General features: G+C 39.8%; 1 protein-coding gene across 1 annotated transcript in view; it reads right to left on the reverse strand.

Annotated features, from left to right (window-relative positions):
* The window catches only part of Lancl3 (LanC like family member 3), a 104,672-nt gene extending 79,096 nt beyond the window's left edge, over nt 1-25,576 (reverse strand). Inside the window, exon 1 of the mRNA XM_059250673.1 lies at nt 24,891-25,576. Within this exon, the coding sequence (XP_059106656.1) occupies nt 24,891-25,463 (573 nt within the window). The 5' untranslated portion in view covers nt 25,464-25,576. The remainder of the gene's footprint in view (nt 1-24,890) is intronic.
* Nucleotides 25,577-27,505: the final 1,929 nt, after the last annotated feature.

Genomic DNA, 27,505 nt, shown 5'->3' on the forward strand with positions numbered 1-27,505 from the left:
TACTGCTTTACACTCCCTGTCTCTCTAGCTCACCAGGAAAAGAGCAATTGAAATGTTGGAATCATTCTCTGCTCAAGTACAACAAAGGGCATATTCTCACACAGCTAAGGGAGACTGAGCCTTTGGCAAAGCGGGACCAGCAGGAAGGTCACAGACGGAGTAACAGAAAACTCGGTGCCTAGGTGAAATGTCGGCAGGCTGCCCAGCAAGGAAGCTGGCATCATTTCAGCACTGCAACCTCATTTTATAGAGCTGAAATAATATTTCCATCTCCCAAGAATAGCAGAGTCACCCATTTTATTGTCTATTTCTTAGGCAACAACTGTAAAGTTAATTTAAAACCTGAATGCGTCTATGATGATTAAATTCAACATTTTTCTTTTCTCCATATCCCATTCACTTCCACCCTCCTTTACTGACATACAAGGTACCCCCTTTAATTATTGTGCCCTAAAAAGAAAAGTTGAAAATATTTCTAGAACTTTTCAATCTCATAGCATGAAGTCTTCTGATACAAGTTGATTAAGAACAGAGGAATGCAGTCACAATGCAGCTTTCAATTCTAAGAATTGCAGTAAGATTTTTTTCATTCATTCATCAATTTAATGGGCATCAAATATAGAAGTGAACGTGATAAAATATAGTCCTTGGTCTCTGGAGCTTGAGGTCTTTGATCTGCACTCAAAGAGCTCTTAACCCAAAATACCAAGTTCCAAGTCTTGTGCAGGTACAAAAAGAGGGGATAAATCTTAGAGTTATTATGTCAACCAGAAAAGTGGAAGCAATATATTTCCATATTCACAACAGCCAGAAGCTGTAGCTTCTGGTCATGCACTCTGAAATCTATAAGAAATTCCCTGAAATTCTAGTTCTGATATCTCTGTCACACTGTCCCACCAGGACCATGCTCATCATTTAGGACTAGGGACAAGATACTTTAAATTCCTCTTTGAAAGCATGGAAAAAACTCTCCAAGAAGAACCAATCTCAGTCTAAATGTTATCCAAAGAAGGCTGCTGTGTCCTCTCATGCTCACTACTCCCTGCAAAACTTTACATGGCAATTTGTGAAGCACATCTGTTTTCTTTTTTTTTCTTTTTCTTTTTCTGAGACAGGGTGTAACAGCTCTGGCTGTCCTAGAACTCATTTTGTAGACCAGACTGGCCTCAAACTCACAGAGATCTGCCTCCCTAGTGCTGGGTCTATTATCTGTAGATGAGTGTAACAGAATTAATTTGCCTTTCATCTCATTTTTCTCCAAAAATTCTAGAATGTGTGCAATATGGAAATCATTCCTTTTCATTCACTGACTATACTACAGATAAAAATGTATAAGCTAAATTCTGAGCCAAAAAGTACAGAGAGGATTAAACCAGGTAATCACCTTCAAAATATTACAAAGCCACAGTGCAAAATGTGGTTTTAACTGTAAAAATTGTTTTTAATTGAGAACAGGAAAAAAAACCCACAATGCTACAAAAATGAAAAATTCAATTTCAAAAGAAGAATTAAATCACAGTAACAAGTAAATTATTTTAGTAAGGTTAAATGAAGGGACACAAATAGTTAGACTCAACAGTTGGCAACGTCAAATAGAAATCTAATTAGCATTAGTTGAAAAAGTAAAGAAGGTTACCTAAAACTTAAAGTGAAAAATTCATCAAAAGTACTAGAATAAAAGAAGTCAATATTCAAGAACAGTTTTAAAAAGAAAACATGATCTCAAGATTTTCATGTTCCATGCTGCTTCATTATAAAAACAAAACGTATTGATTGCTCTTTATCAACAGCTGAATCTTGAAGCATCCCAAGAGGCATTCTAATTATAATTAATAATACACGGTTTTCTTTCAGAATCATTAGGGATTCATTAAGCTGACAACACAAGCTGTTTAACATTTGACTTTCTAAAAAGATGGTAGGATAAGGGGACCACCATGATCGTGACTATGGACATTCTGCTGTTGATTTTAAAAACAGATTTGTATGCAGGATCTGAGCACCATTTACATTTTTTGGAATCTGGGTAGAATCTGTGCCTTCAGAATCCTGTATACATATGTATGTCACTTATACAAAAAGGAATTTGGATACTGAAAGCCCCCTTGACCTTTGTTTCTCTCTGCTTTCAAACCTCTCTACTATACACTATTCCCAGTAATGAATCTACTATACACTATTCCCAGTAATGAAGAGTGAATTTTGCAAAGAAAGGAACAAAGCTGGATCACAGCAGGAAAGGGAATTCTACTTCTAGTTACTTTGGGTATGAGACACAGTTGCATACTCAAAAGTCATTTGGGGGGCTTGAGAGATAGCTCAGTGGGTAGTGGCTACTGCCACCAAGTTTTACCACCTGAGCTCAATACCCAGGTTCTACATAGTACAAGTTGTTCTCTGACCTCCATACCCACTCAATGGTATGACCCCCTCCCCAAGCACACACACAGAATAAATAAATGTAATTTTTTTAAAAAATTACAGAAAGCTGTTAGTTTCTTTCTTGTTTGCTAATGTGTTGCAAGGCAATCCAGATCAATGCAAGCTTTTCCTACTATCTTTGTATGGCCATGTGACAGTTGTGATCTCAGGTTGGAGGACAAATTGGCTAGAGTTTTTGGACAGCTTTTGCTCTTCTGGTAAGTTGAGAACTTTTTCACTTTTATTTGCTTTGAACACAGGCATGGCATCTGCAGCTTCAGCAGACATTCTGCAACCATAATGAAGGAAGGAAAAAGTAGTGTACAGACAAAGGCACTGATATCACTCACTCATTGAACAGTGGCCAACAGTTACCTACTTCCAGACTTCTTTATGCATTAGAAAAGTCACCCTATTTCAAACAACTGAAACTCAGGTTTTCTACCACTTTTAGCTAAAAACCTTGCTAACTGATACATTTGGCCAGGAAAAGAATAGAGAATTCATCCTCAGATCTGAGTAGATTTCATTGTCTAAAACAATCCCTGTTACTTTACAATAATATATCCTTAGGGAAGAGATGCATGTATGATGGCCATATCTAAGTGCATTAACATTTCTTATTATTCCTGTTTCACTTGAGACAAAAAGCAAACAATGCAACGCTCATTTGGTTATAGCAGCACTCATCTCATGCACCACTGACCATTGATAGCTAGTTGAAGGTTAACAAATGAAAGCTGCGGATCTCATTAAGCAGCACATTACAAAGACCTCATTTTGTCTTTTCTTAGATATGGCAAGTTTTCTCTGGTAAAATGTTTTAGAATTACCTTCAGTATGGCATTCATGATAACCTTTCCTTGCAACAGAATGTTCTGTTAGAAATAAACCTGAAAATTTTTTTGATGAGGATTGTTTCCAAGGATTTACACATGATACACATATGTTCTGTCGTCACGTTATACCCTCAGTTCCTCAACTTGGAAATTTTAACAACTAAGGTAAAAAAAGATCCCAAAGTATAAAGCCATGAAAGGAGTGGTTTCTAAGGTGAATACTCTCTGTAGAGTAAGTTAAATATTATTGTTCTATGAATATAGGGGTGCAGGTAAAGACAACTCCGGGTGACCAGGCTAAACTTCTAGTAGAGGGTTACACTAGTATCCCACTTACTAGTTCACAAGAGGGGTTGCCATCTGAAAGAAGTTCAAAGCTACTAAGCACTTCGCCACTTCACACGTGTTCCTTAGACTAAGGAACACTAGCATCACTAGAATCCTATAAAAAATACATAATCCCAGGCCCCATTTCTCATGTTTCCCAGATAAGTGGGATGCAAGAAGTTTGAGGAGAAATCTTCTAACAGGTTATAAAATCCAAATTGTGGGAGGCTGGTTCCTACAACTTCACCGGAGGGCAGACAATATCTAAGATTTAGAGTGACTCTGGACACTGCAGAGATTTACACATTTCTTATAAGGACAGGAAGGGAAGTTACTCTGCCTGCAGCGCCAGAGATTGATGCGTTTGACAAGTCCAAAGATGATTTTCCCCTGAAGGTCACTTTATAAAAGCTTTTAAGGTCAGTGCATATTCTTCAGGATGACATGTGATAATCGTTATTACTGGAAAGCGTGCTGTGGATATGCAATGCAAATTTTCACTAAGAAGGTGCCTATGTCACCTCCATGAGGTAATGTAAAGTCTAATGTGCTGTGCCTTTTAAGCACAAGAAAGGGCTACTTCAGGCATTTGTGCTACTTGAACAGTCAGAAATTCTACAGTGCTGTCAACAGACTGTCTAAAACATTTTCAGAAAAAAAACAGAAGCTTATTTACACCCAGTCATGGCCCCTGAGATGTAAAACATACATCTTGCCCTCCTAAGACGACGGTGAACATCTCATCAAACATGACCAAACATATTCTTCAGCCTCTCTTGAGGTTGTCAACTCAGAAAGTCGGTGGAGTTCTAACAGTCTCCAAGGAAAGATTCACACTAAGGTTTAGAGAAGTTAGTCTAACTTCACTAAAGGCAAGCATGATCGCTGGAAGAAGAAAACCTTCCTGAAGAGCATCGAGAGCTTCTGTACAGCAAACCAGACTGGAAATCTTTGGCCACAAACATTTTGCAGCCAGCAGCATGCTGATCTTAGGCAAAGATTTTCAAAGCATCCCTGGACCAGAAATATGGACACCATCTGGGAACTTGGTAGAAATGCAGACTCTCCCACTACCTGCCTCCACACCTACATAAAGACCAGTATCCTACGTTTTATTATGCATTCCAGGTGATTCAATGAATGCCAATATTTGAGAAGCATTAGGATCAATATTATGGAAGCTGTCACTGGTAAAATACTAGTTTTATTTTGTTCATTTTATTTCTAATGCATTATGGATTGCTATTTTCCTAAAATAGCATATTGATCATTGCTACAGAATAGTGAAATAAAAGAGAAATACAAAACACCAGTCTTAATTTTGTATTATTAGACTCAAATGGCAAAAAATTACAGTTTAATTGTCCAAAAGTTCAATACATACTGTCATTTTCTGTGCTTACATCTTTGTAGATCAATAACATATTTGCAGAATAGCATTGGCCATCTAGGTACACTCTGAATAGCACTATACGCCTAGAAGCAACCTTCCCTCAATGCTACAGATTTTTCTCAATTCCAAGATGTACTTTTTTTTCACACTGTAACATCTGAAATTGGAATGGCTCTAGACATAACTATTGGCCAGAAGGTAGCAGGACTTAGCTCTTACAGTCTTCATTAGTGCATCAAAACTCTCAAAGTGACATCAAACATGGGTAAAATAAAATGATGGGGGAGGCTGTTCTTTGGGTTTTTTTTTTTTTAAAAAAAGAAATGCTAAATCACCAGTGCTTTTTATGTCATGAAGGGTGATATTTTGTGAAAAATCTTCAGCAAAGTAGAAAATAAACTAGATTAGTGGTGCCTACCACAGCTGAGGCAGATGAGGGGATAGGGAATACCAAAGACGACCCTGATAATAGCTTCAAGATTGCTTTTCCTTTAAGATAATAGAAACATCGTGAACTGACTGGCTTAATGACTATACAACTGTATGAATATTTTAAAAATCACCAAAATGTACGTTTTAATGAGTAAATTGTATGTCATGTAAATGATAGCTCAAGGTAACTGTTAAAAATGAGAGAGAGACAATGTCTGAAGAGACAGAAGTGATTAAAGATATAAGTCCACAAATACAAAATTCACACAGCACATAACAAGGGGTATTTTAAGTTAAATGTGTACCAAACATATTGAGGCTAGAAGCCAACAACAAAGGAATCTTTGGCAATTCACAGCATCTTAATTCCCAAAGGACAGAACTTCAGAACAAAAGGCTACTCAAAAAGTATCTGCTTTAGTTTTCTGTTGCTGTGACCAAAAACAACTTGGGGGAGGAAAGAGTTTATTTGTACTTACAGATTACAGTTCATCATTGAAGAAAGCCAGGACAGGCACTCAAGACAGGAACTTGAAGCATAAACCATGGAGAAACAGTGCTTACTGGCTTGTTTCTCCTGCCTTGCTCATCTGCCTTTCTTATACAGACCAGACCTACCTACCTAGGGACAGTAACACCCACAGTGGGCTCGGACCTCCTACATCAATTAGCAATGAAAAAAATGCCCCACAGGCCTATCTGATCGAGGCAGTTCTTCAGTTGAGGTTCCCTCTTCCAAGGTGACTCTCTAGGCTTGTGTCAAGGTGACAGCTGAAGCTAACTATAACAGTATAACTTGGGCTTGAAATCTCTTTAATGAAACAACATTAACAAATAAAACTACTGCTCTGCCTTTGGCTTTCATGTGGTGTGTCAGGACAGACACCTGGCTTGCCTGCTGTAAACCATAAGATCCCCAAAGCTTGAAAACCAAATATTCAAAGCCTCTTGACACAGCAGTGCTAGTTTAGGACCTCTAAGCAATTATCTTCACCCAGGGGGAAAACTGAATACTTTTATATGACTTCTGGACATACTCAGGGTGAATTACCTGTTGGGCAATCTACATAAAAAAGCAACAGTTATGATATATGATACATAGACTGTCATCTCATTAATTAAAAGCTCAAGTTTCCAAATTAGAAAAATATTAAGTCAGCATATGCTCAAGAAATATTCTGAAGGTCCAGTTTTCTTTCAAACACATGGTTTAATTATTTGTTCCGGGTTTGTTTATTCACTACTGGAAGGATGTGATTAGATACTCATTTCTTTGCTGTAGTACAAAGAAAATTACTATAAATCAATTTTTAATCCGTGATTTATGTTTCATATTTAACAACTGTTTAGGGAGATGATGCTTTAATATAAAATCAAAGCCACCATTTTTCTATATTAAGTTTACTTTTCTTCTTTTTAGGAAAATAGTGAGTGTGTTAGAAAAAAACAAAGAGAAGAAATTCTAATTGCTGGTTGGTTAGTGTTCAGTTTGTCAAGAAAAGTTGCAAACCTTAAAATAGTAAACGAAAAAGGTTCAGAAACATATATAGGCTTTTATCACCTGCATGAATATAAACACAATGGGGATTGTTTTTAAAAGCAAAACAAAAGCTTTTAAGATGCAAGGCATTGTGCAGTCCAAAATTATACTTTTCTTACATGGTGTCCTTAATGTTAGCAATCACAGAGTTCTATTTGTTATCACATAATGGCATGAGTGGATCATTTTGACCCGTTACAAGCTAGTACATTTCCCATTTTATAATGAAAAAAAGCAAAATTTTACCATCCTGTGGCTTTTGAAAGGCTGATTATAAGTGAAAAAAATATGACAATGTTCATGACTAACCAGTAATTGTGTCCATCAAATACTGAATCCTAAGTGCCTCTGCTGTCAGAGAGCAAAAACATATTTAGGAAAAGCGATTGTGAAGAGCTAGATTCAAAATATGGCCCTCCCTTCTGGAGATTGTATAACTCAGTCTCACAGGTAGTATTAGATTTCATAAAATTAAAAGCATTTCATCTGCCTTATTCCTTCTTTCAGGAAATAAGTACAGAGACTATTCTTTTGGTCAGGGAGCGGACCAGTACCCATCTCAGTCATAGTAAAACATTGATGGCAGTAAAGAACATAGCTGTCCCATGTATGATGCAGGAAGGACTCCCTGAGAGACATACAGCACGAAAATAAATACAGTATGTGCAGTAAGCAGTACACACAAAGGAACAGCTAAGGACACTACAGAAAAGGGTTGAGAAAGAGTAAAATGTGAGAAAAATATTAAAAGAAAATCAGGGAATAAACGTTATGTTGGAAACTTTCTGCCTAATGATTCACCTTATCATTACTTACGTAGGCATAATGCTTCCTACCAGTTATTTTTCTGTGTTCTATTTGGTAATGTCTTTCCTGTACCCTTTCAGGTACCTCCACTCTGTGAGATTTTGTAGGCAATTAATTTGGTTCAAAATCCTCACGTTGGTTTAAAAGCTCCAAATGGTCCCTTGAGGGGCCTCTCAATAAACAGAAAACAAATTATTTGCCATTTTGTCAGTATTTATTGACATACACAAGGAATGGGAAATTTTATTTAACATTTATGTTAAACTAGATGAATGATGCAAAAAGATCACAGCTTTGGAGAAGAACTTGGATTTTAGACTTGACTCAATTCCTTATCAATGGAGATTATAAATCTCAGAGGTTAATCTTTGTTTGTAGCTTTTTTTTTAAGATTCCCAACTAGTTGATGCCTATCAAAAGTATCCTAGTGAAGAATGACTTGTTGGAGAGAAGAAAAGGGCTGGTGGGAGGTGGAGAGGATAAGAGATTGATAATGGGGGTGAATATGATCAAATTAATTATTATATATGAAATGTAGAAAAATAAGTTTAAAATGCATCCTACTTAGGCAATAAGTGTTATAATTATCCTTCTTCTTACCATATATTCTGGCAAACTTATTTAACCTTTCAAATGTTTCCTATTTTCTAGTCTAAAAATGAAAGAAGTGATTTCTAACTTGAGATTTCATGAGAATTAAATATGATAGCTTATGTAGTAAAAGGTAGCTGGCAACATATTGCTTTATATAATTATTAGATACTACCAGTAGAATGGGTTGGAAGCATTTTGAATCTTGAAGCATCTGAGTCATGAATATGAGAAAATGTTTGTCTCATTTTGTATCACATAAATGCTTCAACCACTCTTGCATCCTAATCATCTGTCCCTTCACTTTTAATTATTTTAACTAAAACCTTGTCACCCCCATGTAAACATTTAATAACCTTATTTTCATGATTTTACTCAGTACCTCACTAAGACACAATCCTAAGGGTTAAATTGTCACAGTGTTATTACTTCACAGTAATTCCAAATATTGAGATGTCATCATTTTAATTAAATCTCAATTGAGTATGACTTATAAGAATATAAGAGTTATAGCAAACCATATTTCTGATGTTAAATATGGGTTGGCAACATTCTTTTATAAATGGCTTCATTATTCAATATAAGTACTCCAGGAATATTGGTTCATTATTGGGGAGATACAAAGCTACAGATGTGCAGGCTGAAGAGGCCTAGAGAGCTAATGTACATGATGCGGACCTACAGGTAATAAAATTATACTGTTTGCTTGAGATCCTTGCTAGATGATATTTAACTGCTCTTGCCACACAAAAAGAATAAAGAACATCAGATTGGGTGGGTCGGAAGGTGGGGAGGGGGACCTGGGAGGACTTAGTGGGGGGGGGGATGATCAAAATATATTGTCTGAAAACTAATAAAAATTAAAAATAAAATAAGGGTAATCATGTTAACCCAGTGGATCAGCTAATTTGCTTAATGATAGCAACCTTTAGCTAGCTATATGTTTCCCTTAATATTGTGCTGGGTAGCTTAGTCACACATAACAAGTATTTTAAAATTCCTTAGTGTGAAGGACAAAATAAATTGTAGGAGATTTTAGCCCACTATATAGGTGAGACCAGTGAAGAAAAATGTCCCTGATATTCAGATTTCTCAAGAAAATTACAAACTAATGGCAGGTCCTCCTTGCTCTACCTCTCTCCACTCATATTCCAACTCATTTGAGGTAAAAATCTAAAACACTTTTACAAACCATGTTTTTTCTACCGACTCACTTCCATATAGTAAAATGAAATTCTTACATAACTATTTTCCTACCTATTAATCAGCTGTTAATTTGGTGTGACTATTTAGCTGTCTTATAATATCGCCAGGCTACTTCCTCACATACCTTGAATAGCATGTATGATGATTATCTTTTCCTCTCTCCTACATTTTCCTTTTTGGCATTTACACTCAGCTATCATCCGAAATGTCCTTTCGCACTGTTCTAAGAGGTTCCTGTTACCACCTCTGTTTTGCCACCCCAGATCCCCATACTTCTCTATTTCTCGGCTCATTCCCTTTTTTGGGTGGCCCCAAAATATTTGAGCTTTGAGATCTTTAGTATCAGAGTATTTTTTTTTTCTACTTTTATACTTAACAGATAACACAGGCTACTAGAAAATTCCAATTGAGAAGTAGTTTTCTTTTCAAATTTTGGAGTTCTTGCTCCTCATCTAGCTTCCTCAGTTGCTATGAAAATACAGTGTTGATTAACTCTGGCATGAAACCAATTCTGGTTTTCTTTTTGGAAGCTTTAAAAATCTTGTCTTTATTCTCCTCCATCCATTTAACTGTAGCCACCAACAAGTTGCACTTTGTTTCACTTTTCATCATTTTCCTTTTTACTTTATTTTCTTTTATTGGGACTGACTAACAGACAGAGGTTAGTATTCCTTTAATTAGTCTCTCTTTAATTTATAATTTTTAAAATTCCATACATGAGTATTGTCTTTACATCATTCCCATCCCTCATTTCCCCTCATCTAAGTCCCCCATGAACCCTCTCAAACCCTTTCTAAACTATTATTACATATATACATACAGGTGGACACAGCCTACTGAGTTCATTTAGTTTTGCATTTATGTACTATGTTTAGGGCTGACCACTTGGGGTTGATAACCTATCAGGGGCTCATCCCTGGAGAAAATTAGCTCCTTCTTTCAGCAGCCATTGGTTGCTCTTCTTCTAGGGATGGGGACTTGTGATGTTTCTCCAATCAAAGTTGGCATAATCCTCTCTCATTTTATCAATCTTACTGTCTTTTGGTGAACTTTTAGGGATATTTATTCAACAATAGTCTAATCTTTCAATGGAAGTATTTTTACCGCTAACATATTAATTTCTCAGAGTTCATTTCTGTTATGATTGTCCTTATCAATCATACCCCACTTTGTTCTCTACATGTGGTCATTTTCCCCTCTGAAAATATCAATTTGCACATTTTAGGAGTTTGGGAGTTTTTTATATAAACTCAGTGTTAGTGAGCTTGCTGTCATTGTGACAAACATCAAAAATGACTCGGTTTCCCATAGTTGGTGGCCTGATGCTTTGGGCCCAGTTGTGAGTGACACATCACGCTGGAATCATGTAATTGGTGAAGCTCTCACCTCAGATCCAAAGAAGGGAAAGAGGTTGGCTCCCACAATTCCATTTGAGGACATTCCTTCCCCCCACAAACAACCAAATCTGAGTAGGCCCTTCTTCTGCAGGGCTCTACCTCCTTCCAATGCACTAACTGAGGACAAAGCCTTTTAAATCAGGCCTCTGGAGGACACTGGAGGCCCAAACTATAGCATGGTCCTAGTATTACCTCTTTCCTCCAAGTTTTCATTTTCCTTGTTTGTTTGTTAAGATAACTGCTTTTGAGATCAAATGTCTTTTAACAGAGAGTTGATTGTTCAGTTTCAGTGTTAAAACCTCAAAGGGAAATTCGTGCATGGAAAAGATTGTAGGTGGCTAGTGGGTGACAAGGCAGTGTAACTATAATTACACTGGGATAGAGTATTCTTCCAAATATCAGTATCTGTGGCTCTATTTTTTTTTCTTGAGTCTGAATGCCATACACACTCTTGTAACTTGCTGTTGGATTCAGAGCATGGCTGCCAGTGTGGCGGGAGCTGATTTTGAAGAAAAAGCCAAGCTGTCTAAATGTTTGTGTGTCACGAAGTCCTCACAATTAATTCAGCAGGAGTATTTGCATGTCACGCTGCGATTTTGTATGGCCTGCTTTTTACTTTTAACACAAGTGTTACATTATCATATGGCTAGCATATAGGAAGTCCCAGCATTTGACTTCTTCTCTGGTGGTTATAAGAAGGTGGTGGCACTACTATCACATGACTCCATCTAGTTCCCACATTTCAGTGATGCTTGCACAACTTTAGGCTAAAGATGTTCTCAAAATGTATTTTCCAAACCAGGAGCAGCAACAGGAGCATAAATGTACAAATGCTCAGGTCCAGTTTTGTACCTACTATGTCAAAACGTTGGGGAGAGAGCTAGCCATGTGTGTTTCACAAACCCTCCAGGGATTCTGATGCATGCTCAACTGGAAGAAGCACTGGATTCAGAGGATAAAATGTAACAGATCAACACCCAGGTTAAAGCCAAGACCTAGACTGACTCGGTGGGATACTGAAGGTCATAAGAAGAACCTCACTGATTATGGATAAGGAAAAGTCACAATTCTGAATCATTAGAGTAGAGTAGTTGTTAGTACTAAAAGCATTATTATTAACAATTATACATAGGAGCTAGGAGCTAGAGTGAAATGCAGATTTAGTCTATAAAATCAGCAATGAACTCCACTATGGTTTTTGGACACAAATCAGAAAGTGAATTATTACAAAAACAATTCATTTCAATCTCTAGAGGTTGAATAAATACCTTGAAAGAATCATTAATTGTATTCATCCTTTTCCAAAACAGGCTACCAAATATACATCGTCTGGGTCATTTGCTAAGCAAAAGTTATTTGAAGTAACTTCAACAAATAATAATTATCGAAAATCTTCTAAAATTCTGAGTTAATGCCATGTAAACAAATGATCTTCAGAGGGAAAAAAGTTGGGGGGGGGTGAATAGAATAAGAAATCAACATTCCAACATCATTTTCTTAGCATATAACAGTAGCTTTAAGTCAGTGAGATGATTTCGTCAAGGGACACAGCAAATCTAGTCCCTGTATTAAGTTTGTAAGGAACCTAATGTTTTCTTTTAAACAGAAAGGAAGAGCCTTTTCCCCAGAGGAAAGGATGACTCATATAGGTTCATCTTTCAGGGGTTATGTCCAGGCACTCAATTTACTTTGACACATAATCTGTCTGAGCAGCTCAGCTTAATCTCTTGTGTGGCAAAGCACAGGATATTTCCCTCTAGCCCTTTGCAGCCTCTCTGTGAAAAATCTCAGAGCTCTACTGTTGCCATTCAGGACACAACAGCTACAAAAACCACCTCAGGGAATATCAGAGAGACTGCCAAGAAGGAAAAAAAACATACCTGTACTATTTGGACAACAGTTTCATTTCACATCAGGGATAATATTCAAAATAAAAATAAAAGAATGGCTGATATACCCAAGCCCTCTCTATACCTATAGGATCCTCTGCTAAACACATTATGAGCACATCCTCAGTGGCTCATCCCAGCACCCTAAGAGGTCAGTGCTGTTTGGATTACACTTTGCAAATGAGAAAATTAAGCCTCAAAAATGCTAAGTAGCTTACCTAAAGTCAACAAATGGCTGTGCTGGAGCCAGGATTCAATCTCTAAGCTGGTGAATCTGAAAGCTCTGTTTTTAACTACCACATTGAAACACCTTTGCTGAGCCCCCAACCTATTGCAAGAGATACAATCTGCAACACACGTGTAATTCCTTTGACCTCACAGGCCAATTAGAAAAGGGTTTTAAAAGCAAAAAATGTATCAGGAGTGATGACACAGGCCTGTAATCACAGTGCTTAGGAAGCTGAGACAGGGGAATTGTGAGTTTGAGAACATCCTGAGCCAACACAGTTCAACACCAGCAAGAGCTATGTAGTAATTCTATCTCAAAATAACCAAAAGAAAATTTTTAAACAACAAAAAGCCAATTTGTATGTTGAGGATAATACTTCTTTTCTGATTGTGTTTTGGGTCTCTTTGAGCTTAGACACCTGAAAAATCTGCTAAGAATGTGGCTCCTTCCTGAAGTCATCAGCTGGTCCCCACAGTGCTTGCTTTGAGACCAGAGATGCTTTAGTTGCCATGGACACCAGATTTCAACACACCACTGAGCACTGGAATCTATTCCATGAAAAGAAACCAACCAGCAGATGGACACAGTAGCATCTAACAGCACACTAATGCTAAGGCCAATATTTGTTTTGCCACCTCTCATTTAGATGATGCTCTCACCAGTGAAGTCTGTAAGACTTTATCTGTCACCTGGAGACAGTTTCTTTATGACTCAGATAACAATACTCACACTTCCACATGTCAAAGTCATTCATTGTTGGAGTTGTTGAATGGTTGAAGCTATTCATAAAGAGAAGTTTGATCTTACACAAAACAAATGGATTTGATGATTTCATAAAAGGTGAATTTGCCCAAGTGGCTAGCACCCTAAGAAGTGTGAGTAGTCTGTTAGCTTTGTGGGTTTCCCTACTAACTGAATACATAAAGGACATAATTAGATTAAGATATGTAGCATGCATATATATGCATATATATACATATATATGTATATGCTTATATGTGAATATGTGTATATATTACCATGTTTTGTTTAGTTTTTTTTCCGGAACAAACCATATATCCAAAGGATTGTGTACATAATTAAAAACTGTAGATCAGGGATCAGTTTCTGAGACTGTATTATACTAAAAAGTAACTGGACATTATCGGAGGCTGTTGGTTCAGTTTAATCAAGGGATCATTTCTACTCTGAGGGATACGAAAAATGTCCCTTCTACTTGGATGAAATCTGTGTATTTATTGTGTATCAGCCAGTCACATGATCAACACCAGTCATTACATTAACCAACATAAGTGAAATTAGTCAACAAGTTAATGAGAAATTAATATAATCAATCATTTTCATATTCAGAGATTAATAAATACAATTCCATTAAAAGCATCTTCTTATAGCATAATAGTAGTTTGTTATTGGCAAAATTCAGTACATTTAAAATTTAGTATACTAAAAAGGATTTTACTGTGTTTACTTTCCTAATTTACTGAGTAACAAAACAAAATTAACCAAGCTCTCTTCAAATAGTTGGAATACATTTGAGCTTTAGTGGAATATATATGAATGCATGAAAAGCTATAAATTATATCTAAACCTAAATTTTTTTTAGTATTTTGACTTTATCATGTCTGTTAAATTACTGCATCAGAAAATTTTTTAAAATTAAAAGGAAAATGTTTAATCACCTTCAATTTCAGTTTGTATTGAGGGAAAAGCAGTACTCTCTGTCATACAGGTGAAATCAGTTGTACTATTCTAAAATGAGAAGTGGTATTGAGAACACGTTTTCTATTGTATCTGGGATGTTATAATAGAAACATCATGTTATCACTAAATAATTCAAAATTTCTAGAATGTGGCTAATTAGGTCCTTTAAGAACAAAACCTTCTGGGCCTGAGAAGATGGCCTAGTGAATAACAGCACTTCCCTGTACAAGCATGAGGACACGAATTGGAATTCCAAGCACCATATACAAGTTATGTGCTTATAAGCCCAGCATCAGGGGCTGTGGACAGGTGATCCTGGGAGCCCACTGGTCAGCCATTCTAGCTGAAACAGCAAGCTTCTGACTCAGTGAGAGGCCCTGACTCATGGGAATAAGCAGAGGAGCAATAGCATGATGTAGTGCTGTGATCTCTGCATACGTATGCATAGACTCACTCACATACATGCACCACACACACAAATAACCTACACAGTTCCCCTCACTACACACAATTCTTTAAAGAAAAGAGAAAAAAAGATAGAGAAAAAAATCTGTGTCCAACAGAAAACGACATCTATTGGGGAAAAGTCCATGCTTCCATCTATTCATTCAACATGTTAGAATCCCTAAACTTGTCAGGTGATATGCTATGCAGCGATCTTTCCTTCAGCATAAACTGAAAAGTGGAAAGCTAATATTATGGCACCTGTGGAAAAAAGTGGTTCTTAGTAAAGAACAAATAATGAAACTCCTGACATTTGGAGTAAATCAGTAAAACTTGATAGGAAATCTCACAGAACTGGGAGACTTTGTATTCACACCTGCTCGACAGACCAATGGCAGCAACATTACACATCGGCTTTCTCAAAAGACAGAATTATGGGCCACACAATAAACCCACCAATCCCACACCTGACTTGGAACAACATTCTCAGTTTGTGTGAATGCTAAAATGAGAGAACCACCAACTGAGAGCACATACTTGACAATCACCTAGTGGAGCCTCGAGTCTCATCTCTACCACTGCCCAACTGTGTATTCTTCAACCTCCCTGGGCCTCAGTTTCCTCACTGGGTATTATGAAGATAGTAACGGTGCCCATGTGGTAAGGTTGTTGATAGTATAACATACCTCCTCTAACAAGGCCATACCTCTTAACCCTTCATAAAGAATTCTACTACCTGGGGACCAAGAATTCAAACATATGAGGTGAACATCCTCATTCACACCACCACCTTGGGATGCTGTTATCTGAGAATCATAGAATGGCCAAGAAAACATGATTGAATCCATACGTAGTGGTACACACCCAGAGTCCCAGCACACAGGAAGCTGAAGCAGAAGAATCACTTGAGCCCAGAAGTTGGAGGTCAGCTTATGTAGCATAGTGAGACTCCTACCCCAAAAAGGAGGGAAAACCATATACATACAAAAATAGTAAACTGACTAATCGGGTTGTATTTATACATTTATTCATATATGTAACTAACAAGGGAAAGAGTGATTGGAATAAGGAGAACATTCATTACATCAATTAACAAAAAGCAGAGAGCTAAGCCATCCCTAAGTTAGGCAACCAAAGAGACTCAAGAGAACCCATACCTTTCCTAGCTATTTTTACTTCTGTTCTCCTATGTCAGCCCTCTATCGTCAAGATGGCTGCTGCCATTTCAAGTATCATGCTCTTGTATAAGTTAAGTAGAGAGGGGAAAGTCTGCGGCTTTTCCCAGCATCTATTTTTTTTTAAATCACGTAGAATGTTCCTATACCAGAAGACTTTCCGTTCTGACTCATTGCCCATCACTTGGTCCCAGGCCAGTTCCAGTTTTTAGGGAAGATTGAGAGCACTAATTGTCTTTCATGTCTAACCTTTAAAATTGGACACAGGTTCTGACAAGAAAGGAGAGAGAATGAAATAGATGTTGGGAGGTTACCAAACTGTCTGCCCTTTGGCTTCCCTTGGCATGATCTGTCTGTGACTTATCACCTTTAGCCACTCACTTTTCCTGTTGTTGGTGTCTCCCTTCCCTTTCCAGGTCACCTCTATGCCCCACAGCAAATGTAGAGTGTTTTAATTTTGTGGTTGCCTGGCCATTAATCAAACAAAAGCTATGATATTAACTTAATTAAAATGTATGCTAATATTGGAAATATATTTTATAGCAGAAACAGTTCATGTTCCCTATTTTTCTTTTTCAGGTTACGTGTAAAGGTTTATTACTATTTTTTACATTGAAAATAGGTTCTTCTCTCATACAATACATTCCTACCACAGTTTCCCCTCTCCATTCTTCCCAGTTCCTCCCACACCCCCTCTCCCCTAGATCTAATCCTCCTCCTTTTCCCTTCAGAAAAGAGCAGGGTTCCAGGAGACAACAAACAAACAAACAAACAAACAAACAAACAAAAACCACGATACAATGTGACAAGGCAAAAGTCCTCCCTCATATTGAGGTAAGACTGGATAGCCAAGTTTTAGCCCAGAGACATAAGGTAGAACCAAACACAATTGGCCACAATAAAATCAATGAAATAATTCCTAATGGTAGTCTGCTGTACTCATAGATAGCTGCCTGCCCAGTCATCATCAGAGAGGCTTCCTCCAGCAGCAGATGAGAGTGGGTGCAGGGATCTACAGCCAGACATTATGTGGAGAGAAAGTCTAAAGTGGAAGTCTCCATTGGGCCCTTATTTTTCTTAATAATCATTATTGTTATACTCATATGGCAAGTTCAATCAGGTAATATATAATGAGTTTTCTATGAAGTATTAATTGTTATTTCCTTTTTTATAAAAATGTATTTCATAAGTGTGCTTTCTTCATTTGCACAATCTTTTTTTATTTTATATAAGAGATTTTCTAGTCGTTTTACAAATCAGCCACGGAATCCCCTGTCCTCCCTCCTCCCACCCCCAATCCACCCTCCATTCCCACCTCCTCCAAGGCAAGGTCTCCCCTGGGGAGTCAGCCCAGCCTGGTAGATTCAGTCCAGGCAGGTCCAGTCCCCTCCTCCCAGGCTGAGCCAAGTGTCCCTATATAAGCCCCAGGTTCCAAACAGCCAGCTCATGCACCAAGGACAGGTCCCGGTCCCACTGCCCGGGGGCTTCCCAAACAGTTCAAGCTCAACAACTGTCTCACTTATCCAGAGGGCCTGGTCCAGTTCCATGGGGGCTCCTCAGCTATTGGTTCATAGTTCATGTGTTTCCGCTAGTTTGGCTATTTGTCCCTGTGCTTTTTCCAATCATGGTCTCGATAACTCTTGCTCATATAATCCTTCCTCTCTCTCATCGATTGGACTCCTGGAGCTCCACATGCTCAACTATGTTCATAGCAGCATTATTTGTAATAGCCAGAACCTGGAAACAACCTAGATACCCTTCAACTGAAGAATGGATAAAGAAAATGTGGTACATATACACAATGGAGTGATACTCAACAGAGAAAAACAATGACATCATGAGGTTTGCAGGCAAATTGATGGAACTAGAAAACATCATCCTGAGTGAGGTAACCCAGACTCAGAAAGACAAACATGGTATGTACTCACTCATAAGTGGATACTAGATGTAAAGCAAAAGATAACCAAACTGCAACTCATAATTCCAGGGAGGCTACCTAGTAAAGAGGACCCTAAGAAAGACACAGGGATCGCCCAACAACAGAGAAATGGATGAGATCTACATGAGCAAACTGGGGGTGGGGGAGGTATAATGGAGGGGAAGGGGGGAAGAGAGCTTAGGGGAGAGGGAGGTCCCAGCTAGATCAGGAACAGAGAGGGAGAACAACGAAAGAGAGACCATGATAAATGACTTCACGTGAATAGGAAGAAGCAGAGTGCTAGGGAGGTCCCCAGGAATCCACAAAGATGACTCCACTATAGACTACTGGCAATGGTCGAGACGGTACCTGAGCTGACCTACCCTGGTGATAGGATGGCCGAATACCCTAACTGTCATGATAGAACTCTCATCCAGTGATTGGTGGAAGTAGATGCAAAGCTCCACAGCCAAACCCCAGGTGATAATCATATTTTTAAGCTCTATTTTATTTCCAGTTGTGTGTGTATGTGGGGAGGGGCATGTGCACTATAGGAGGACATAGGGGTCAGATCCTCCTTCTTGAGTTGGAGTTAGAGGCAGTTGTGAGTTGCTTTGATTTGGGTGCTGGGACTAGAACTCAGGTCCTCAGCAAAAGCAATATGTACTTTAAGTCATCTCTTCATTCCACAAATGATCATATTATATATGTACTCTGTAGCTTGCTTTTTTGTGTAATATACTTTGGGCATCTTTGCCAATCTTATATAGAGAAATACCTCTTTATTTTGGTTCTATGTGACTACAACATGACTTAACCTTATTGATGGACACTAACATTTCCTAGTTTCTTTTTTTCTTTTTCTTCTATCACAAATAATGCTATAAAGAATACACACACACACACACACACACACACACACACACACACACACACACACACACACGAGTTTTTTGCACCCTGATAGGCCTCTCTGCCAACGCAGCAATCCAAATCAGACCAAATAGGAAAAGGCCCTGTTTAATGGGTAGAGTGTTCCTGGGTGATTACCCAGCCCCACAGAGAGGAGACAGGGATAAGAGACCAGAAGAACCACATGTCTGTTTTCTGGGATGCAGCTTATATACCCTGTGGGAGTGGTCTTGAGCCTCTCTGGGGAAGGAGCTGTGTTTGGCTGGCTTTGAAAGGGCAGGTTTAGGGAAAGAGATGGGGGAGGGGAGTTGAGGTGGATCTTTCACCAGAACATTCTAGACTCTTTGGGTATAGGGATGCCAGGGTGCCAGGGGTTGAGGTGGAGCTCCCACCCAAACAATATACATATAGAATATATACAAATATTGTATATATTACTCTTTCTCTATATTTGTTACCTACCTTTACAAGTGTGCATGTAGGAAACAACTTTTAAGATTGAGTCAAAGTTTACACATATGTTTTTTTTATTTGCTGGAGATGACCAGAGTGTTTCTAAAAATGCTATATCATGGGAGGCGGAGGTAGGAGGATTGGTACAAGTTTGAAGCCAGTCTGGGTTAAAGGCCAGCAAGACCCAGCCTCAAAGGAGCCACCCAAAAACAATGTTGGACCAGGTATCAGGTACATGCCTTTAATTTGAAACAGCAGCAGGCAGATCTCTGTGAGTTCAAGGTCAGCATGGTATACACAGCAAGTGTATACCAGGCCTTCCAGGTCTGTCTCAAAAAAAATTAATTAAATTTTTTAAAATGCAGACTACAAGCACCCGTAATACTCATAACTGTAACCTACAGAAGTCACGGATAGATATGTATCATATATTGTCGAAGAAATCTCAAAGATCACTGACTCCTGTTTCGAATGTACCGTAATCACAAGTTTCACTATAAAATCCTAATGTAATTTAAAAGCACCTATGCTGCTGCATCACATTTTTTTTAATGTTTTGGTCTTTGGATTGACTACAATGGGTTTCTTTTTGTAGTTCTAACTTTTAATTTATATATTTGTAAATGTTACCCTGAGAAGTCCTGAAAGTTCTTCTGACTGACAAAGGAGTCCTTGGTGTAAAAAGGATTTTAAAAGAGCCACATAAACACTTCTTGCAGGGGTGTATGTGTGCGCGTTAGAGATCAAACTCAGGGCTTCTCACATGCTAATCAAACATACTTCTACCAAGAGCTACATCCCTATCCCCTTATCATTTTTAATATTGACAATCTACTCAACATTCAGAAAATGGGTGATTTTTTTCAAATCAATGATAATTTAATCAATAATCTTACTGATTAAACATAAAACTAATTCAACCTCCTAACTTTGACTTATTTGGCCCCATGGGAATCTGATTTTAATTTTAATTTACTCCCAACTGGGAACCTTCCTTGCCTTTGAACTTCCTTATCTCCTCTTCTTATTTATTTGAGACCTCTAAGCCCGGATGGCTTGTTCCTTGCTGGCCCCTCTGCCAGAACAGCTGCTCTTCAGGCAGCCCCTTAATTCTCCTGCTCCAGTTCTGAGACATAACATGCCTTCACAGAGGAACCTTTCTACCATCCACTCTCAAACAGTAGCTCCGCCTTCTCTCGCCTCGTCCTCCACTTTAGTTCCTGTCTGCTTCCTTTAGATCATTCTTACAATCAAATCACAGTTTGTTGTTTTTGCTCACTGCTAAATCAGAGCATCTAGCACAGTGCTTGGTGTAACAGAAAAAAATAATAATGACTAAATGAAGAAAATTTCAATGAAGAAGTGTTTTTGCAAGGCTCAGCTTATTTGATCTTTTAAGAATTCTTATTAATCCAATTATAAATGTGGAAGTTAAGGCTCAGAATTTTGAAGTTATTTGTCCAAAATCATTGAGTGACAACGTTATTTTATTTGATGTCCTAGATTTTCCTTAATCCTTCTACCTTCCCTTCTATATCTCCACCAATCAGTAGATGGCAGAACAGACTGACTGCAAATATTATGGCATGATTTTTTGGGACTTCAGTGACTCACTGTATAAGGCTATGTCCCTTACACATTTCAAACACTCTTTCCTTAAGTGTTTTCAGGAGGGTTGAATTCACTGGAAATATAACATAGAGCAATTTGGTTTCTCTCTCTCCCTCTCTCTCTCTCTCTCTCTCTCTCTCTCCACATATTAAACATTTATCAATTATATGAATACAAATGGAAACCTCAAAAACTTAGGTGAAAGGAGGAAGAATGATCTAAGAATGTAACAAATTAGAGGTAAGTGTTGGTGTATGAAAATACATACAGCATTGTATTCTAGGGCATGTGATCCATAATTCTGGCCTTATGCTTTCTAGTAGCCAACAGAAAGTGAGAAATACAATCAGTCACAAGACATATTTCAAAGACTAAATTGATTCTATCAATTGTGAGAAAGAATGCAATTATTTGTTTCCATCTCCTGAGACAAATTCCTCTGTGGGCCCTTATAATGAAAGGAGTATGATATTGTAATCAGCATTCTAAATTACAGTCTCATAAATCAATACATCAAGCTTCATACAATGAAGTGTTGCAGCATTAATTAACAGACATGGCTGGTGTGATACCCAAGCCCACACAGTATCATATTGCCTTATAATCTAAACTGTGATCTATGAACCAACCACATCAGTCCTACCTAGGGACTTGTTAGAAATGCAGACTATCAGAGCCTATCCTAAGGCTAAATCAGAGTATTTTCTATAGTTTACTATATATTTATAATATTTATGACAATTTTTCTGTATTTTTTGGACAAGATCTGCAGGTGACTCCTATGCAAAATAAGTTTTCCAAAGCACTGATCTAGTGGGTCATATTTTGATTTGAATAAGAATTTGTAAGAACCTATAATTTATTCAATTCATTTCTTCAATAGCTATTTACTGAGAACCCAGAAGTAGGAAATGCTTTCTTTAAACACAGCAGCAGAATCACTAGCATAAAGGAAAGTACTGATAAACGAGATACCATTTTAAAGGGAGATTGGCAATGCAAGCCACACAGTACACAGACAATATCTGCAACAATACAAAAAGAAAAGTTAGGTACCTACTACATATGTGCTAGGCACTACGTTAGTATTGGAGCTCCAGCAACATCAAAATATCTCCATCCTATGGAATTTATAGTCTGATTAGTGAAGACATCGGTAAACAAACTGAGTAAAAAAACAGGAAAGGGGGTAATTTTAAATAGGGTTGACAGGAAATGTCTCACGAAGGAGGTAAAGACCTATCCAAGGTCATGGAGCTAGCTATAAAAATACCTAGAGGAAGTGTTCCAGGCAGGGAGGACAGAGAGTCCAAACCCCCTGAGACAAGAGAATGCCTAAAACAACAGAAGGCCAGTGTGGTTATTGAACACTGAGTAAGAAGGAAGTAGGTACGCAAGAGGCTTGATCATGCGAGGCCTTATCGGCCATTTTAAGTGTCACAGCTTTATGAGATAGGAAGCCACTGGAGAAAAGGCAATAGGGAGCCACTGAAGGATGCTGAGCAGGAAAATGATGTAATGAGAAGTGTCTTTAAGAAGCTAGCTTTTAAAAAGGTGGATGAATGGCTTAGTGGGGGAAAAAAAACCTAGCTCAGAGTGATTCATTCATTCCATTACTTATTACGTGGCACAGATGTGTCAGATAATGTGAGAGGCTCTAAACTAGGGTGATAACTATGGGAAATGACAGAGGAAGGTGAATGTAAATGACATTGAATGAAAAAAAGATACTGGGACACAATGACAGATTATTTATAGAGAAATGACACACAAGTTAGAAATGCAATTTAATCAAGGTTCACGGATCATCTACTGAGAGAAAAGCTGTTTGCTGGCAAGGAGTTCGGGAGGGAAGGTGTGCCAGTCCCTGCCCTACGCATTCAAAGCCTGAATTTCTTGGATGGCTGAAAGTGAGGCCAGCACTAGGAGTAACTGATCTAACAAATTAAAAGCCATTCTTTCAAAATCTGGAGCTTGTTCTCTTGTTCCTTCTCCCGGAAGCAGCCAGAGAACCTCAATTTGATTAGTACAAAAAGACAGATGTGATTTGGCAGGAGGGCAGAAGAAAGGTCTTAAATGTTTTTGTGGAGCAGGGCTTTTAAAGTGGTTTTGAACCATTTCTGTGCAGAGCCCTCCTGGTCTTTTTGGTTGATTTTCCACTCTGCCACTCTATTATGGAGAAAAGACTCGAGGGCATGGGCAAAAGAAAAAAACAGACTTAAGGAAAACAACTGGGGAAAAAATATTTTTAAAAATTGCCTACCATCAGATTGCAGGGTTTGGGAAGCAGATGCAAATATAATGCAAATGATATGTAAATCTCTCTGGCCTTCTAAATGGTTTTATACAACTGGAAGGGCCCTTGGGAAACAGCTAGCAGATAAGAATGACTCAGAAGCAGAGCAAACTATTTCAAGACAACTTAGTCACATGGCTCTTTGCTGCCCTGCTAGCTTGATGCATCCTTTAGCATTTTTTCTCTTCACTTGAATCAATCTCACTCACCTGATGCAAATTTTTTAAAAAATCAGGTCTACTTGCTTACTGGTTATCTAAGCTAATTACACTTTTAAGGCACTCCATATACCTTTCTTTTTTTTTTCAAATGCCTTTCTCACCGTCTAGCCAAGTTAAATGTGCTGCTTCCTCCCTAGAACAGTGTGTTGTTCCAATGGACTATGAATGAATGTGTCTCTCAGTTCTAGTTACTATGAGGCTTTATAGTTTGTTATTACTACTATTATTATTCCCTCAACTCCATAGGAACTGGCACATTTTCTTCTAACATCTCCACGCTATATTCAAAGGCAATTCAGGGGGGAAATGAGTACATATATAGTTGTGAAACTGAATTGCCTTCAAGGAGCCCCTGAAAAAATTATTTATTAAGAAAAGCTGCCTGGTCACAACTGCTGTGGCTTTGGCCAACCTAACGACTGATTTTAAAATGAAAAAAAAAAAAAGACATTCGATAAACTGAGTATATTTCTGTCTACACTTAGTTATTTTAAAAGACTATACTCCCATCAGATACATATTTATTATGAGTCCCAGGGTGAATTTAATAGTACCACAGTACACACACCTACCTGACCTACGGCTGGGCAGCTTACTATTGGTTACAGGCCCAGGAGTCCAGAAGCAACTTTCCTGCACATCAGTCCTAAAAGTCCCATTACTTTAGACGCTAACATTCAAGTATACTTTTGCTAGCACGGTCAAAAGAAAGAAAATAACTTTACTCCCGGTTTTTAAACACTCACTTCTAAGGGCCACAAGGTCAACCCCTAAAAAGCTATGGAGCAAAGAGGCATCTGGAGTGATGCCACAAAGTTCACTGCAAAAAAGAACATGAACAAAGTGCAAAGCCAAGAAATCCAACAAACCGGAGCGCGGACAAAGAACAGGGAAAGAGACAGACAAAAGCAGAAAATAAAGCAGAAGGGACTGAAGAAAGCACAGCTCCAGACAAAGAAGTAACAAAGAAGAGATGGAGATGCACGACCAGGGGTGGTGCTGCGGGCGTCGGGGAGTCTGGAAAGCAGGACCCCCCGCGGGCGCGGGCAGCCGGCGAGCGCCCTCCGGCGGCCGGGGCTGCGTCTTACCTCCTGGGCGAGTTTCTGCTTGAGCACCAGCGCGGCGCACAGGTAGCCGGCGCGGCCCACGAACAACTCGTCGGAGCCGCACTCCAGGAAGGAGACGGGCGCGCAGACGGCGCAGAGAGCCCGGAACTTGCTGAGGGGCTGCACGTAGTCGGAGCGGCCCAGGGCGTGGTACACCAGCGTGGCCACCGCGTGCACGCCCGCGCCCCCGAGCAGGAAGGCGGCGCGGGTGTCAGCGTCCGGCTCGCCCCACTCTTCGGAGCGGGAGCACGCGTCGATGAGGCGCTTGGCGGAGCGCAGGTAGCGCTCTCGGGCCCCGGCGAAAAGCGGGCTCTGCGAGACGTGGTAGAGCATGTAGGCCACCCCGGCCACGCCGCTATACAGACCCCCCTGGCAGCTGCTGCCCGCCGCCGTCGCCCCTCGGGCTTCAGCGCCGCCCCCCAGCGGGGGCAGCTCCTGAAGGATGCGTTCGATGGTAGAGGTGACCAAGGGCGCCACTGCCTCCTCGCACTGGCCCGCCAGCAGGCTGCCCTGGTAGTCATCGAAGCGGTTGGCGAAACAGCGCTTGGTGTCCATGCTGTCGCCCGTGGCCCCCCAATGTCGAGCTGGGGACCTTTGGAGGGCGCGCCCTGCAGCCCAGCGCAGCACCTCCTGCTCTCGGAGGCGCTCGGATGGCTGTGGATGCGATGGGGAGGGAGGGGGGGATGGAGCGAGGAGGGTGAGACGGGAGGTGACAAGAGGAGGTAGGTGCAAAGAAGGATCGCAGAGAGGGTGGCCCAGTGGGGCAACGGGCTGCCGCGAGGTTCCCGAGTGGCCCGGGAGAGCACGGGGAATGCGTGTCGCGCGTCCCCCCCTCCCAGAGGCCGCGCCCTCGCCGAACCGCCCCCTCCTGCGCCGCCGCAGCTCCGAGGCTCTCCAAGGGGCCGAGGTGATCTCCTCAGGCAGGACCCACGCGGGGCCCGCGCCACTCCTCCCGCTCCGCCCTCGGCTCCTCCCCTCCCTGCAGAAAGCCTGGGACGTGCAGGGCACGGATCCGGAATGCTGAGGCTGGCCATCAGCACACCTGGCAGCCGAGGTGATGACTTCCAGTCCCTTGTGTGCTCAGAGGCTTTGCCTCGGGTCAGCACTAGCAGCACCTGGGAGCCGGGTAAAAATGCAGCGCCGCAGGTTTCTCCTCAGACCTACTGAATAAAAAGTCAAAATATACAGCAAGAGCCCTAGGTTATAAGCATCCACAATAAAGTTTGTGAAGCCGCTGAACTAGGCTAAAGTACCAGAGAATACACAGCTGGAAGTCTTCTTTCAAGCTTGGTCACAGTGGAGTTCTCATTCAAAATGCCTGAATACTCAGGGCAGCAACAGTGTGTGACCGGTAGTGTGGAACGTGTTTCATGTTTTGAAAAGGAGAATGGAAACTCCTTGCTTGCCTTCTACTGTATTATTTTGCTTGGCGTGCACAGGAATAAAAACCCAAAGAGCCACACTAGACTGGAAACACCCTCACTTACATCTACCCCTGCTCCTCTATTTCCCTGCTCCCTCATGAAATTAGAAAGAGGCCAATTAAACACCTTTAGATCATTAGCTAGTTAATACGTGAATAAAGCTTAGGTACGCATTTAATTCGTCCTTAGTTTACTGTTTACCCCTTCTCTCCCTCTTTGGTTCCCTCCTGTTTATTCTCCACAGGCATTACTCCGGGTCTGATCTCCTATGTGCTTTGAATCTCCATAATAGAGTAACTACACATGTTCTGAGACCTCTTGAGGTGTGTAGTTGAGTGGAAAAGACAGAAAATAAACACAAGCTATTTGTCTTTCTTCTGCTTAGCTCTTTTTAACTAATTCTTCTTTCCATAAAGTACTGACTACTGAAGGCTAAAGAGGACACCTCTCTCAAGGGTATTTGTGTTTTCCTAGAGGCTGTAAAGATACAAGTACAAGTTACTCATAGGAAAGTTTCTGGAACTTTGTGCAGAAAGCAACTACTTCACTTAACTCATTTTAAACACCTGTTTTGTTTGGAAGTATATTTACCTCAAAAAAGATTGCCCTGTATGAAATAAATCATAATGATCCATTTTCACTATGAGGTGTGTTTAGAGCTCATCAGAGGCTCATAGACTAGCAGGAGGTACTAGGTCCCTGTCTATGTTAGCTGGCAGCTGGTACCTGCTTTTCCAGGCGTTCTCAGTTCATCCTGAGGTTGAAAAGCTACAGGCAGTGTGCTACATGACCCAACCTATACATCAGAAAAGGAGGGAATCAGGACTGGAGAGTTGGGTCAGCAGTTAAGAGCACTTGCTGCTCCTGCAAAGGTTTCCAGTTCAGTTCCCAGCACCCACATGGTGACTCACAACTGTCTTACTCCAGTTCCAGGCGATCCAACACCCTCTTCTGGCCTTTGAGAGTACCAGATACACACATAGTGCACGTATGTACATGCAGACAAACACTCAAAGACACAAAATAAAAAGAAGTCTTTGAAGCAAAACGAAAGAAAATCGTGGACTCCAAAGCCTTGGGATATAAATTAGATAAGGCTTTGTATCTTGAACCCATAAGATGGGGAGTTTGAGATGGGAATGATCCTAGATATCAAGAAGACTGTACCTCCCT

This window comes from Peromyscus eremicus, chromosome X (assembly GCF_949786415.1).
Source record: "Peromyscus eremicus chromosome X, PerEre_H2_v1, whole genome shotgun sequence".
NCBI classification, from domain to species: Eukaryota; Metazoa; Chordata; class Mammalia; order Rodentia; family Cricetidae; genus Peromyscus; species Peromyscus eremicus.